The sequence below is a fragment of the Rutidosis leptorrhynchoides genome, chromosome 7 (assembly GCF_046630445.1).
Source record: "Rutidosis leptorrhynchoides isolate AG116_Rl617_1_P2 chromosome 7, CSIRO_AGI_Rlap_v1, whole genome shotgun sequence".
NCBI lineage: Eukaryota > Viridiplantae > Streptophyta > Magnoliopsida > Asterales > Asteraceae > Rutidosis > Rutidosis leptorrhynchoides.
This window is the reverse complement of record NC_092339.1, coordinates 333,593,492-333,610,157: the sequence shown is the minus strand read 5'-3', so window position 1 is coordinate 333,610,157 and position 16,666 is coordinate 333,593,492. Positions and strand designations below refer to the sequence as shown.

Sequence of the window (16,666 nt, the reverse complement as noted above, 5' to 3'; positions counted from 1 at the left end):
TAAATGTTAGTATAAAAGTGTAATTATCATATTAATAAATAATTTTTTATTATGGTGTTTTTTTTCTTTTACGGTCTTGATCATGAGCCGACTTAGTTATTGTTTTTATTATTATTATTATTATTATTTTTTTTTTCCTAATCAACTCAATTAGAAGCTGTTTACCAACGGATCTCACAAATTACAAAATTTAGAATTTTTTAGCCTATACCTTTCGGGCTTATATAATATCGTAATTAAAATTAATAGTTACTCGTTATTTATTTATTTTTATTTTTTTTTATATATACACCATCTAAATGGCTCACTATTCAACACCAAATAATATTATACTCGTACATCCCAATTATTCAATCATATTTTACAGTACAAAATCACACGTAAATAATTTACATATACTAGATTTGATTATCTAACCATAGACACTAACTTATTTTGTCACGTAAATAATTTACACCAACTTAAGGAAAACATACTCTTCATAGGTTTCACTCATAACACTAACTTATTTTGTCACATTTTTTATCAGCATTTTCACCACCACTTCATAACACAACTTTAGTTCACTTAACTCAGTTGCTCCCTCATTTTTAATCCATCATCCAAAGATTATTTAACTCGCCATCGCCAAACTGAGTCGATTCATGATCAAGACCTAAAAAGGTCTCGAGGCTCGATATCTGTTCCTTGAACTCATACTCATTGGCAATAGTATCAATAGTATCCGAGTAGTGTGACAGGTTATGAATATTATCATAATTCTGAAATGTAGGAGACGGTATTGGTATAGGTATAGCTGGTTCATGTATAATCGATCGAGTTGACTCAGTGAGGGACTCAACGCGCATTTGCTTGGCAATAGTAGTTGAGGGAAAGTTAAGTTTAGCCTTATAGCCTCTTATACGTTTGGCTGCTTCATCATAGGCTCGAGCCGCTTCATCGGGTGAGTTGAATGTACCGAGCCATGCTCGAACTCCTTTTTGTGGGTCTCGAATCTCGGCTGCCCATTTTCCCCATGGCCTTTGTCTGATCCCTCTGTATTTTTTCAGCTTAGGTTTAGCCTTAATCTTTTTATCTTGCTCCCAAAATAGTTCATCTTGCCCTGAAATTTCAGTAAACAAGACATATTACAAAAAATGTATCATTAATCTATTTCTATATAAAATGCAGTATGAAAATACTAGTAAATCAAATGACATGATAATGTCTTACAGAAAACAATACATGTTAAGGCTTAACTAATAGTTAAATCAAAATTTAGCAATGAATAACAATAATGTAATTAATATGCATAAGTAAAATGAATGATTTAGTTTTTGCGTATGTTGAGTAGTACATCAAATTAAACTTATAAAGGTGATACATTAGATCTACAGCGGCGCTTTCATACCCAAAAGTGGCGCTATTTTAGCGCCGCTAAGGGTGATATTTCATGTAGTGTTAACATGGAGTATTTTGCATTACATCTAACTATGATTGTTGCTTTATTATATTATTAAGTTATACCTAATTCCTAAATTATGTTTATGTGTAGTTAACAAGCTAATCAAGTTTAAATTGTGCAATTGTTAATCCAAAGTAAACTTAAGTGGCTCAATCAACATAAAGTTTTTTGAGTGTCTAAATTACCAATATTAACAAGTTATGTATATAAGGGCTAAAATGAGATACATTTAATCAAAAAGTATGATATGAAATACGGAGGAGTTGATAAGTTAGCATCTTAATATACCCCCAAAAAAAGAAAAATGTAATAACTTAAACGCACCTTTACTGATCATGTTTTCGTGTTTTGAAGTCTTTATGTTGTTTATGTTTCCTTCAGTGACTGAACTTAGTGTTTGTGGCTTAAAGTCCCAACCAAAAAGATCAGATCCATCCAACTCAGACCAAAGATCACGAGTCGTCACCTTACGACCATGGTTGAAGAATGGTTCAGCATCACGAATGATCGCTCCACCGCACATTTTACGATGTTTGCAAGAAATCAAGAGACACAAAGAAATGAAGAAGTTTGTAATTTTATAGTTGATGCAGTTAAGTTTCATTTATAGTGGCCAATTGCAAATAAAATAAAGACAAGCAGGGTATTTTTGATCGTAAGTTACGATATTAGTTTTTTCATATAAATGTCACTTTTAATTTCAGTTGAATTATTTAAATACTATATTTTTTAATGTCATTTGATTAAATTTATATAATCACAAGTTGGAGTATTTAAATGTTAATCCATGTCAGTGGACTTGTAAGGACATTCTTATCTATAAGATTAGATTAAAAAAAGCAAGATTATCTTTTAAAAATGATTTTTATTTATTACTAATCATAGTTAAGAAAAGAAGATTTACACTAAGAATATATAGACAAAATGAAGTTATCCATTTTTATGATGTAAATAAATGTTAAGAAAATCAAAATAATGCTAAGCTTATGATTTATATAAACACAGCCTAAATATATATCAAATTTTGACAAGTGAATTACTTCTTATTTTCAAACACAACCTATATATATATATATATATATATATATATATATATATTGGTAGGATCAAGAGGGAAGTAACCATTCGGGGGGAAGTGGGGGGAAGCAAAAACTTTTTTTTTTTTTCGTTTTTTGAAAAAACTTTGTTCACGAACATTATAGAAGAGATGAAAATATGAACATTTAGTAGAGACATTTTGTGATAAATATTTTTATTTTGACGGAAAAACGCTCGAAGAAGTAATATATAACAATTATCGTGTTTTTCGAGCGTATTTTGAGGTTTTAGCTATTGGGGTTTAGATATTAGGGTTTATAGGGTTTAGATATTAGGGTTTAGAAATTTAGGGTTTAGGGTTTAGATTTAGGGTTTAGATTTAGGATTTAGATTGAGTTTTTAACACGAACGGTTTACGGTTTAGGGTTTTGGGTTTGGTGTTTTGGGTTTATGGAATAAACCCAAAACACCAAACCCTAAACCCTAAACCCTAAACCCTAAACTCTAAATCGGGCTAAATTTTACTTCACAAAACATGAAAAAAAAATGTTCATATTCTTCACGAACAATATTATCTTGAATGTTATTTTTGTCGATCGTTTTCCCGCCTAAATAATAACATTCATCACGAAGTGTCTCTTCTAAATGTTCATATTTTCGTATGATTTTGATGCCGGAAAAAAAAAAATTAAAAAAAACGAAATTTTTTTTTTCTTCCCCCCGCTTCCCCCCGATTGGTTACTTCCCCATTGATCCTGCCCCTATATATATATATATATATAAGGTTTTTGAGCCCGTGCATTGCACGAGTGTGTAAAAAACCGTGCAAAAAATGTAATTTGCAGTTCATATTGGTATGTAAATAGAGATACTAAATAATCGGAAAAGTATAAGAATTATTTAAGAGCCCGTGGTGTTGACAAATTTTAAAAATGTTTTTGAGTTTAAGAGCCCGTGAGATACTAAATAATCTGAAAAGTATAAGAATTATTTAAGAGCCCGTGGTCTTGACAAATTTTAAAAATTCTTTTTGAGTTTAAGAGCCCGTGGTGTTGACGAATTTTAAAACTCTTTTGAGTTTAAGAGCCCATAGTGTTGACAAATTTTAAAGGTATTTTTGGTGGTGTTGGTAACTTAATGTTTACATTTTTCTTCTTACCATTAATATCTTTTTAATATATAAATTATATACTTCGGAGTACGTAATACTTATCACATTTATAATAGAATTACAATGAGCAGTGGCGACTTTAAGTGAAGACCCGCGGAGTCCCGTGACACCACTAGTTTTTCGAAATTTATCACAAAATTTTTATTTTTTACGTATAGGACACCACTAAATATAATAATGGGACCCCATAAATTTTTAGAGATTATAGTTTAATAGTTTAGACTACTAAAGTGTTTGAAATTAATCCACTTATGATATGATTTTTATAGTATGAGCCATTGAATATATTAGATATAAAAATAAACAAACCCTTGTCCAATTCCAATTTTAATTCTTTTTGACTTCCTTCTACATAACAATTTTTACGGTTCTATCTTTAATCCTTCATCCTAGGAATGTCAATGGATTGGATATGGAACGGGTGAGGGCATGAAGCCATATCAATATCCATTTAGTTTTTATTCATCTATATCCATTTAAATTTAGTTCATCAATCTATATCCATATCCAATGAATTAAGCGGGTTAATTGATATCCATTGAATATTTAAGAAATCTTACAATATTTTCAAAGATATAATGAAAATAAATGCCGTAATATAACATGACATAAATTACAATTCTTTCACCTGTATGTGTAATGTTTGTCTAAGAATAAACAAAAGTTGTTAAATTTACTATCAAACATATATTATGACAAATTACCTGTAATTTTTATGTATATACAAGTTTTATTGTGAATACTCATGGTGAATGTGTAACATCCCGTGATTTTCCGTTAAATTTAATTTTAACACCGTCTTTTTTTTTAAAACATAATCTTTCGTATTTAAATTCGTAGTTTCCGTTGACTAACGTTCATAATAATTCCGTCATTTAATTATAACATCTCTCGTTAACTTGCGTTTTAAAAATATTCGATCGGTTAAATCCCGCACCCGCTTCTAAACTCGAGGGACTAAAATTGACACGGGGCAAACTAGTTGACTAGGTCAACTAGTCCACCCCAATCACCACCATTCAATCACCTCCATCTCTCTCTCTTTCTCTCTAGCAAGAACACACACACAAACACCCAATTCAATCATTCATCATCTAAATTCGATCTAGGAGGCTTACAACAAAACAAATTACATATTTGGAATCCTCTCTTCATCCTCTACAATTTGATACCAACTTCATCTCGTTTGGGTAACATTTCTAAAACACTAAATTCCTCTAAATTCGTTTTATATACTTGAAATTGTGTTAGTTAGTGTCTATGGCTCGTGTGTAACATGAATATATGTTTTGTTTGCTCGATTTGTGGTTTGGAGTAACTAGTTTGAGTTTTTGAAATGGGTTTGCTTAATCCTTGATTTTGGATGAGTTAATGTTATTAAATTGTTAAAGTTCATGTTTTAATTGTGTTACTAGTATCACTAGCTTCGTTTTGATGCGTAGGTTGATTAAGGAAACTTCAAAAACATGAATATTGATTTTTGCGGATTTTGGTTAGGGTTTGATAGACTTAAAACGAGCTTTTGATGTTTCGAATGCCATGAAATGTTATTAGTAAGTGTTTAGTTGTAATGTATGCTTCATTACCTTCAAAACGGCATATCGTATGTGTAAATTGGATTCCCGAATCATAAAATACGTTTTACGAACTTGGAACTTTGAGAATAAACCTTTCTTGATCAATTGACGAGTTTTCGTTTATTGTAAATGATGTTTTTGATTGATGATATGTGGTTAATTGTATTCCTCGTCAAAATACCTTTTCGACGATATATGATAGGCATTATAAGTGTTTGCGGGTCAAGAGTTGGGTTGGAAAATGTTTTGGTTCGTGCATACTTTGAAAAACTGACCAGAAATCTCTGCCCAGATGGTGGCGCGGCGCGCCCCATCCCCGCGCGGCGCGCGGATTGGCCTGGCCAGATTCTGCTTTGTTTGGCGCATTTCACGCGAAATGTTTGACTAGCTATCGACCTCCGATTCACATGAAACTTGTTTTAATATACTTGTATATGAATATTTAGCATAGAAAAATAGTTCGGGACCCGACCCGAACGCGTTGACTTTTTCGTTGACTTTGACCAAGTTTGACTTTTAGTCAAACTTAACCAAACTTTTATACAATCATTCTAACATGCTTTTATACTTGTTTCTTGTAAGAAACTTGACAACGTGATTCACATGCTATACTTAATCGAGTCGTAACGAGCCATAGGACTAATTGAACACATTTCACCCGACCTTGTGTCGTAACCGGTTAATTGATATAACTTACTTGTTTAGGTCAAGGCTAAGCAACTTTCATGCACACGTTTACTTGTTGAAGTACCTTTATACTCGTGCACTCGAGGTGAGATCATAGTCCCACCTTTTCAACAACTTTTATACTTTTAAATCGTGGGCTGAGAAAACATATACTTTGTTACATCTTGTACTACTTACTTTTATGTTTTGAACACAAGTGTGAAAACAAACATTCCACGTGCGAGTTAGAACAAAAATGCCTCAATTCGATTATCATTAGTTACACTTGCAGGGTGTAAGCGAGAACTTATATTGTGTGGCCATACGGGTTTAACAAACCCTCATTCGGACGGTTCGCTACCGTTATGCGGATGAAATATATTTTTGTGTTTTAGTGTGGGTTCTAGCACTGTGTGATGGGGTAACGTTGGTTAAGTTTTGATAATTGAGTGCTCGCGTATAACAACACTTTTGGAATGCAAATGATTTGGATAATCTACGTTATGGAAATACAAAATCTTGTGGTTCAAAAACAACGTTTAATACTTACTAAACCTATGATTTCACCAACGTTTTCGTTGACAGATTTCTATGTTTTTCTCAGGTCTTGCACGATATGTGATACATGCTTCCGCTCACTATTTGATACTTGCATCCGATGTCGAGTATACATGCATTTCATGGAGCGTCTTTTGACTTTACTTTAAACCGTGTCGCCTAGATTTCAATCGTACTTATAACGTTGTAACTTAACTTTTGGTTGAACAATTCTTGTAAACTTTGAAACAATCTTTATTTTGAAATGAAGGCGACATATTTTGGTCAAACGTTATCTTAAAGACTTATAATCAGGTAATGGGACCCACGTAGCTGACGCCGTCACTTGACGATTTGTCGGGGTCGCTACAAGTGGTATCAGAGCCTTGGTTGTAGGGATTTAGAGTTCATTTGTGTCCACCCCGAGTCATAGGGTACATAGGTGAATCTAGACTACAACCGGCATATAGACTGAAGTAGGGATTACTTGACTAATTGTGCATTTATACTCGAACTTTTCTATCATATCTAACTCGTATTCGATCTTAATCTTAAGTTGATAAATTTTGTTGATGCGCCACCTTGACTTTATGAAGTAATGTTAAATGCACATGAGAATCAGGGTAATATAATTTCCGGGATTATATTACGGTGATTCACATGGACGTTCCGACATTATGACATAAAGAATTTAAGGCGAGTCAAGGAAAATTTTCTCTACATCATCATTCCCTATCATGATTAGTATTATTGAGAATACTAATCAACGATATTCTTGTGTCTTGAAGGAACAATGCTTCCCCGTCGCGGACCACGTAATGAAACTTCCGAACAAGCTTTTCAACGCATGATAGCCACCGCCATAGGTGCGGCTATGGCTAGTATCTCCTCCGACATCAATAACAACCACAACCACAACAACCATGGAGCCAGTAATTCAAACGAGGGTTGCTCCTACAAAACTTTCATGGGGTGCAAACCTCACACCTTCGATGGGACCGGAGGACCGGTTGTGCTCACCCGATGGTTTGAGCAAACAGAAGCCGTTTTTAGCATAAGCGGTTGTCGGGACCAAGACAAAGTCAAATATTCCACCCACACTTTTACCGGTATCGCCCTCACATGGTGGAATACGTATGTGCTGTCGGTGGGTATCGATGAAGCCCACACACTCTCATGGGCCGACTTAAAGAAAAAGATGATCACCGAATACTTCCCGCGCGAAGAGACCCGTAAGCTCGAACACGAACTAAGAACTTTAAAAGCGGTCGGGAATGACCTAAAGGCATATAATCAACGATTTTCTGAGCTATCCTTGATGTGCCCAAACCTCGTGACCCCCGAACCTCTAAGGGTTGAACTTTACATGGATGGTCTTCCCAAGAGCATCAAACAAGGAGTAATGTCATCCAAACCCAGTAATCACCAAGAGGCCCTGAATATGGCCCGTCAATTGATCGAAACGGTAGACGAGATTGAAGTGCCGGCACCTAAAGCCGAGGATGAGTCGGGTGACAACAAAAGAAAATGGGAAGCCCCCCCAATCGAGTAACTACAACAACAACTTTTCCAAGGAACCTCTCACCCCCGTCGGCAAGAAAAGTTATGCCGGGACACGACCTTTTTGCAACAAATGCTACAAGCATCATTTTGGTGAATGTGGCAAGCTAATTTGCCATCGGTGCCAAGGTAGTGGTCATATTGCCAAGTATTGTGGAAGTACCGCCCCCGTCACTCAAAAGGGGCCCGACGCACCAAAGCCGAGTATTTGCTACAAATGTGGCCAATCGGGTCATTTTAGGAATGAATGCCCAAAGAATAAAGCAAAAACCAACGCGCGCCGTTGAACTTACAACATCGACACCTAGGATGCCCGAGACGATGATGGACTAGTCACGGGTACGTTTCTTCACAACAAACCGTATATTTCATACTTGTTCGATTCGATTACCGCTAGACGTTTTACAACCAATACTTTGACTTGTACTCATTACCTTCCATCTTTCCCCCTAGATACTATTTAGGCGATTTAAGCGACCAACGGAAAAATATTGTGTGCCTATAAATATTATCGGAGGATATACGTTAAGAAATTGAACTCGACACCAATAGAACTAAGGAACTCAAAACCTATTCATTAAGGAGAAATTGTTGCCCTACATTTATGTATAGATTATTGTGAACTAAGAAATTTTCGGTTGGAAACCGATACCCTCTCCCTCGCATCCATGACCTCATGATTTTTTTGCATGAATCCCGTATGTTCCAAATCGACCTCCGTTCCGGTTATCACCAATTGGGGGTTAAGGGAGACGATGTCTCCTAAGCCATTTCCGAACTCGCAACGTTAGTTGTAAATCTCTCTTAGTACCGTTTGATTTATTTAGGACTCCGTCCGTATTCATGAACCTCCTAAACCGCGTATGCAAATTCATATAGACTAATCTGTTATCGTATTTATAGATGACATCTTAACTTATTCAAGTAAAGAAGGAAAACGAACAACATCACCATCTTAAGCTCGAACTTTTGAGAAAAGAGCAACTCTATACCAAATTCTCCGAGTGAGAATTTCTGTTGAACGAAGTCCAATTTTCTAGACCATGATGTTAATGGTCAAGGCATTACAATCAATCTCGAAATCAAGCCACATGTAATCAGGAAACTCTCCCAACTCAGACTTATATTCGTAAAAATATTAGATCTCACCGGTTGTTACCGAAGATTAATTCCTGACTTTTCTCGTGTGTTATCGCCAAGAAAAAGCCGTGCGCCTGCGGGAAAAGCGGACAATATTGTGGTCATGTTAAGCTGGGGTGTTACATAATGGTATCACATGGTGTCACACGACTTTTAAACTCGTTAACTCACTAAGGAAAACTCTAAACCTCTCCGTGTTCGAACCTTGAGCGTGATTCTTCACACCAACATTCTAGTTAAAATCGTATAGCAACAGATGGAACTCGAACATGGAAATATTTCTATTTGAACGCCGAAAGGCATACTCTCTCGACTCAAAAAAAAAAAAAAAAAAAAAAATTCGTTATTTTACACGAAGAATTCGAATACTAAATTGTGGATCCGATCAAACTTCTCGTCATCACGTACCACACTACATACCTCTGTTATTTCACCGTCACCGTCTGATATTACTGGAATTTAAGATAACACACAATCCAACGATACTTCACTCTTCTTTGACTTAACGCCCTTGTGTTTCTGATAATCGGTCAACTATTATTCAACCCCGAACTATACAACTACGTGTACTACCTCGTTTCTCTTTCAGACTTCAACTTTTGACAACTAGAGGCACGTTATGGCAACCTCGAGATGTAAGCTCATCCTATTCTAAGTCCTCGTTTCACTCCTATCTTTATCGCTCGCACTTCCGTTTAAGGGAACTCCTTGTAACATTTCTCCATGGATAGAGAAATTCATCATATTACATTAGTATCCGCCACGAGGGTGAATAGTCCTAACGAACATTTTTCGAACCCCAACTGACTTGTTCAAACGTATCTTAATAGATTCTATTCCAACACGGTGTATCTTTGTCAATTATTCCGTATCGAAATACTCGTTTCACTTTTAGTTTTACAAGAAACCTTGGAGACCCGCTTAGACACATGTACCGCGTATCTCCCACAACCGACGAACCGAGCAAACGTACGATTCAATCTTGGAAAGACATGTTACAGACTGGTGTTGTCACCTTTAGTAGTTCCTCTTACAACGACAGCTATCACACGTATATTAACGCAGCACTTCCGAAACCCTATATGACCGCAAATGTCATACCCCTGTTCATTTAACCAAAGCAAATCACCGAATCTGAACTCCATCAAGAAACAACATTTAAGATCGTTCACTCAAGACGACCCGTAGCCGCCAAAGGGGGCTATACCGATATTCGACGTAAACCTCTCGAATCCCAAGTTAGTAACCGTGTAATATTGAGAACCCGCACCTTGGAAGGGTGTAATCCGTTTCGGGAATCAGGGAAAGTTAAACCCGCGACATGTTAACCCTTTTGAAACCTTGGGGCGTATTGGAACCGCTCCCTACCGTTTAGAACTTCCGACTCAATTAAGTTTCCGTTTACCCTACATTTCGTGTAACAAACTTAGAAACGTGTCCTGCGGAACAGGAACGTGCAATCCTTCTAGATGCACCAACTATTGATGACAAACTCCTCCTCATAGGAAAAACCGGCTGAAATTGTGGATCGTAAAACCAAGCCCTAATACAACGTAACACCCCGACTATCCGGATTCGTGGAGTGTCTAAGAAAGTACCTTCAATCATTCGTAGAGTTACTACACTAGGTCTCGAGTAAGAGACATCGACTATTACTTCCAACTAAATTTCGGGACGAAATTTCTTTTGAGGTGTGGATAATGTAACATCCCGTGATTTTCCGTTAAATTTAATTTTAACACCGTCTTTTTTTTAAAACATAATCTTTCGTATTTAAATTCGTAGTTTCCGTTGACTAACGTTCATAATAATTCCGTCATTTAATTATAACATCTCTCGTTAACTTGCGTTTTAAAAATATTCGATCGGTTAAATCCCGCACCCGCTTCTAAACTCGAGGGACTAAAATTGACACGGGGCAAACTAGTTGACTAGGTCAACTAGTCCACCCCAATCACCACCATTCAATCACCTCCATCTCTCTCTCTTTCTCTCTAGCAAGAACACACACACAAACACCCAATTCAATCATTCATCATCTAAATTCGATCTAGGAGGCTTACAACAAAACAAATTACATATTTGGAATCCTCTCTTCATCCTCTACAATTTGATACCAACTTCATCTCGTTTGGGTAACATTTCTAAAACACTAAATTCCTCTAAATTCGTTTTATATACTTGAAATTGTGTTAGTTAGTGTCTATGGCTCGTGTGTAACATGAATATATGTTTTGTTTGCTCGATTTGTGGTTTGGAGTAACTAGTTTGAGTTTTTGAAATGGGTTTGCTTAATCCTTGATTTTGGATGAGTTAATGTTATTAAATTGTTAAAGTTCATGTTTTAATTGTGTTACTAGTATCACTAGCTTCGTTTTGATGCGTAGGTTGATTAAGGAAACTTCAAAAACATGAATATTGATTTTTGCGGATTTTGGTTAGGGTTTGATAGACTTAAAACGAGCTTTTGATGTTTCGAATGCCATGAAATGTTATTAGTAAGTGTTTAGTTGTAATGTATGCTTCATTACCTTCAAAACGGCATATCGTATGTGTAAATTGGATTCCCGAATCATAAAATACGTTTTACGAACTTGGAACTTTGAGAATAAACCTTTCTTGATCAATTGACGAGTTTTTGGTTATTGTAAATGATGTTTTTGATTGATGATATGTGGTTAATTGTATTCCTCGTCAAAATACCTTTTCGACGATATATGATAGGCATTATAAGTGTTTGCGGGTCAAGAGTTGGGTTGGAAAATGTTTTGGTTCGTGCATACTTTGAAAAACTGACCAGAAATCTCTGCCCAGATGGTGGCGCGGCGCGCCCCATCCCCGCGCGGCGCGCGGATTGGCCTGGCCAGATTCTGCTTTGTTTGGCGCATTTCACGCGAAATGTTTGACTAGCTATCGACCTCCGATTCACATGAAACTTGTTTTAATATACTTGTATATGAATATTTAGCATAGAAAAATAGTTCCGGACCCGACCCGAACGCGTTGACTTTTTCGTTGACTTTGACCAAGTTTGACTTTTAGTCAAACTTAACCAAACTTTTATACAATCATTCTAACATGCTTTTATACTTGTTTCTTGTAAGAAACTTGACAACGTGATTCACATGCTATACTTAATCGAGTCGTAACGAGCCATAGGACTAATTGAACACATTTCACCCGACCTTGTGTCGTAACCGGTTAATTGATATAACTTACTTGTTTAGGTCAAGGCTAAGCAACTTTCATGCACACGTTTACTTGTTGAAGTACCTTTATACTCGTGCACTCGAGGTGAGATCATAGTCCCACCTTTTCAACAACTTTTATACTTTTAAATCGTGGGCTGAGAAAACATATACTTTGTTACATCTTGTACTACTTACTTTTATGTTTTGAACACAAGTGTGAAAACAAACATTCCACGTGCGAGTTAGAACAAAAATGCCTCAATTCGATTATCATTAGTTACACTAGCAGGGTGTAAGCGAGAACTTATATTGTGTGGCCATACGGGTTTAACAAACCCTCATTCGGACGGTTCGCTACCGTTATGCGGATGAAATATATTTTTGTGTTTTAGTGTGGGTTCTAGCACTGTGTGATGGGGTAACGTTGGTTAAGTTTTGATAATTGAGTGCTCGCGTATAACAACACTTTTGGAATGCAAATGATTTGGATAATCTACGTTATGGAAATACAAAATCTTGTGGTTCAAAAACAACGTTTAATACTTACTAAACCTATGATTTCACCAACGTTTTCGTTGACAGATTTCTATGTTTTTCTCAGGTCTTGCACGATATGTGATACATGCTTCCGCTCACTATTTGATACTTGCATCCGATGTCGAGTATACATGCATTTCATGGAGCGTCTTTTGACTTTACTTTAAACCGTGTCGCCTAGATTTCAATCGTACTTATAACGTTGTAACTTAACTTTTGGTTGAACAATTCTTGTAAACTTTGAAACAATCTTTATTTTGAAATGAAGGCGACATATTTTGGTCAAACGTTATCTTAAAGACTTATAATCAGGTAATGGGACCCACGTAGCCGACGCCGTCACTTGACGATTTGTCGAGGTCGCTACAGAATGCATTATATAGTTGCAAGTAAGATGTATATGTAATGGTAAAAATTTTTGTAGTAGTTATTGTATATGAATCCCTAATCTCATCACTCATAACTACCTAACATATTCTTTTTTAAAAGTTATGTGGAACTGCAATTTTAAAGCTAATGTTAATGTTATGCGATTCATATTGATAATAGGTTATAAAATTGCAATTTAAAATTGCTACTGTTAAATTGCTACTATATAGGTCATTAGCTAAAATAATATTTTAAAATTGCTACTGTATGGGTCATTGCTACTGTATATGCCATTACTTGCTACTACATATGAACAACCTTATATTTTGCGAGTATTATTTAATTTTATGTTTGTGTTATGGGCTTGACCCAACCCGACCCGATTTGACCCGACTTGACCGACACATTCAATATTTTGTGGAAGAAAGTTATCAAATAAATTTTTGGGACCCCATTGAATTTTAATCCTAGAATCGCCAATGACAATGAGAGAAACCATTTATTACCAATAACATGTGTATCGAAAACATAAGTATTGAATAATTATGAGCTCTTGCATTGCACGACAGTTGTATAAATTAATAGTCGATAACGTTAGTATTAATAATAATTATTTAATGTATAATACAATTATAACGAAAAACTATTTATTACTTCGTACTAATAACATTTGTAGCGAAAACATTACTATTGAATAATGCCCGTACGTTTTACGATATTTGTATAAATTAGTATTTGATAAAGTTAGTATTATTATCAAATGTATAATTTTTTTTTTGGCAAAAATATATATATATATATATATATATGAGTTCAAAAGATCACGGATTACAATTGTGCAGATCCAACGATCTGTGATGCGTTACATGCGTTTACACCAACAAACGCCTATTGAACATTGTAAACAAATCAATCAATACATGTGATTGACAATACAAGCAAACAAACTTGAAACAACCCTAAAAGTGTAAATCCATTGACCCACGCGACCTCTCTTCAAGCAAGATAAACCCTCGCAAATGACCACCAGAGACCAAATGCTAAAGGCAAAAAGACAGAGCCCTAAAGCCTTCAAGCCAACCCAACAACCCCGTCCTCGTCAGGAAACGCCAATCATTAACAACACAAACACGAAACACCCGTCGGGGAACCCAGGAACACCTATCCCGAGGCCGGTAACCAAAGAGATCTCTCGATACCAAAATACAAGCAAATGTATAATTTAATTACAATGAAAAAAATCAGTTATTAGTAACAATGTTTATTGATAGCGTTTGTATTTATTGCTTATATTCAATGAGTTATTAAAGGTATAAAAAATATTGTAATGGAATAATTTTATGAAATAAAGCCTTTATCAACCCATAGTTAATTATATAGTGAATATATACAAAGAAATCTACTAAATTGTAGGTTAATCAATTTTAAAGACTTAACGGTGAGAAAAGGATATTTTAATCGTACGTTTTTATATGGGTAATTTTATAGGTGACAAAAGGATGTCAACATGCTAAGGAGTATCTTATTTATTTATACCTTGCATATATATGTAAATTTATATCTATATGTATATATTAAATTATAATTAATAATTATTTCAATTTAATTATAAAATGACACCTAAGCAAAAACCTTTTTAATATATATATATATATATATATATATATATATATATATATATATATATATATATATATATATATATATATATATATATATATATATATATATATATATATATATATATATATATATATATATATATATATATATATATATATATATATATATATATAAAGACCCGTCCTAATCCATAAGGACGAATACGATAACATATGGATACATTGCGAGGTATTTGACCTCTATATGATACATGTTACAAACATTGCATTTGTTTTTGAAAGACAACTTTCATTACATCGAAAGATGGCATGTATTCATACCATTTCATAATAATACTACTGATAATAATAATAACTAAAATAATAATTTTACTGCTGGTGATAGTTTTGATAATAATATTAGTAATAACAATAATAATAATCATAATCATCATTGTAATTATAATCATAATCATGATAATAATAATAGATGATAACTAATACTTTTTGTATTAAAAATAATAATAACTATAATACCTAATGATAATACTAGTAACAACAATAATGATAATATTATTAATCAGATTAATGATAATAATAATAGTAATTATACTACTTACATAAATGATAATAATGATAATTATTATAATTCCAATAATAATAACATTAATAATAATAATCAGAATATTAATAATAATAACAAGAATAATAATAATATTATTAATAAAAAAAATACCTTAGAAATCCCTTTTAAAAAAAATTGGTCCAAGCAGGAATCGAACTCGAGACCTCCTCCTAACCTGACACCACACCAAACCAGTTGAGCTAACCCCTTTTTTTGATTAAATCCTTAAACCAAATATACTTAATCTGTTTTCTTATGTTCATCTTCTTCTTCAATTTCTATTCGACCAGAGATCATACCAAGTTTCCAATTAATTACGTTCCTAGTTTTAGAAATTGAAATATATACGGAAACGATTAGATAATGAATTAAATTAGTTAAAACAGAAAAAAAATAAAAGGAAAAGAGCTGAATCAGGTTCTGAAGAACACGATACAACTCATAATCAATTTCAGAATTCTAACAAGTTTTAGACCAAGATTATAACGCCAAAGAGATGATAAATCATTATTAGAAACTTTCTGAATCGTTAATTTGACTTAAAATGTAAAAATGAACTCGAATTTCTCCAAGAACATATTGTTTGACTTTTGAAATTGAAACTTTGACTCAACAATTCGAGCTCGTTTTGTAAAATTGGGATATAAGATTTTGCAGAAAGTTCGAGTAAAAGAATCCTAACAAAACTACATTTTTACATTTTGCAATAACGTTCGAATTCAGGTTTTTTGGAAAATCAAATTTAAAACAGAGGTACGAGCTGTTCAACTTAATTTTTCCTGTTAATTTCAATCGAATAAAAAAATTGTAGTGATAATTGATAATGGAAAGTTGAATGTTTTTTTTTCCTTCAACTGAAGTGGATCGTTTGATTTATAATTAAATTTTGTCGACAGCATCAATTAATTACAGGAGATTCAAACAAAATAAAAATTTTGGATTTCCACAGATTGGTACGATTGATAGAGATGTAAAACGATTTTAAAGACACAAACAATATCTAATACAGTTCGATTACAACATGAAATTGATTCCAATATATATTCGCTGTTATAACATTTAATAATAAATACATTAATAATAATAATTCTATTAATAATAATAAATAATAATAATACCTATAATCATAATTATTTATAATAATAATACTAGTAATTATATGAATAATAATAATAATAATAATAATGTTGATAATAATATGTTAATAATA

The 16,666-nt window shown here is 33.8% G+C and overlaps 1 protein-coding gene across 1 annotated transcript; it reads right to left on the bottom strand.

Moving 5' to 3' along the window:
* Nucleotides 1-523: 523 nt before the first annotated feature.
* Nucleotides 524-1,967, bottom strand: LOC139860311 (ethylene-responsive transcription factor RAP2-3-like). The gene is made up of 2 exons (XM_071849077.1): nt 1,769-1,967; nt 524-1,102 (listed from the first exon to the last, which is right to left on the bottom strand). Exons 1-2 carry the CDS (start codon nt 1,965-1,967, stop codon nt 591-593), a joined length of 711 nt encoding a protein of 236 aa, XP_071705178.1. The 3' UTR covers nt 524-590.
* Between the last annotated feature and the right edge of the window lie 14,699 nt (nt 1,968-16,666).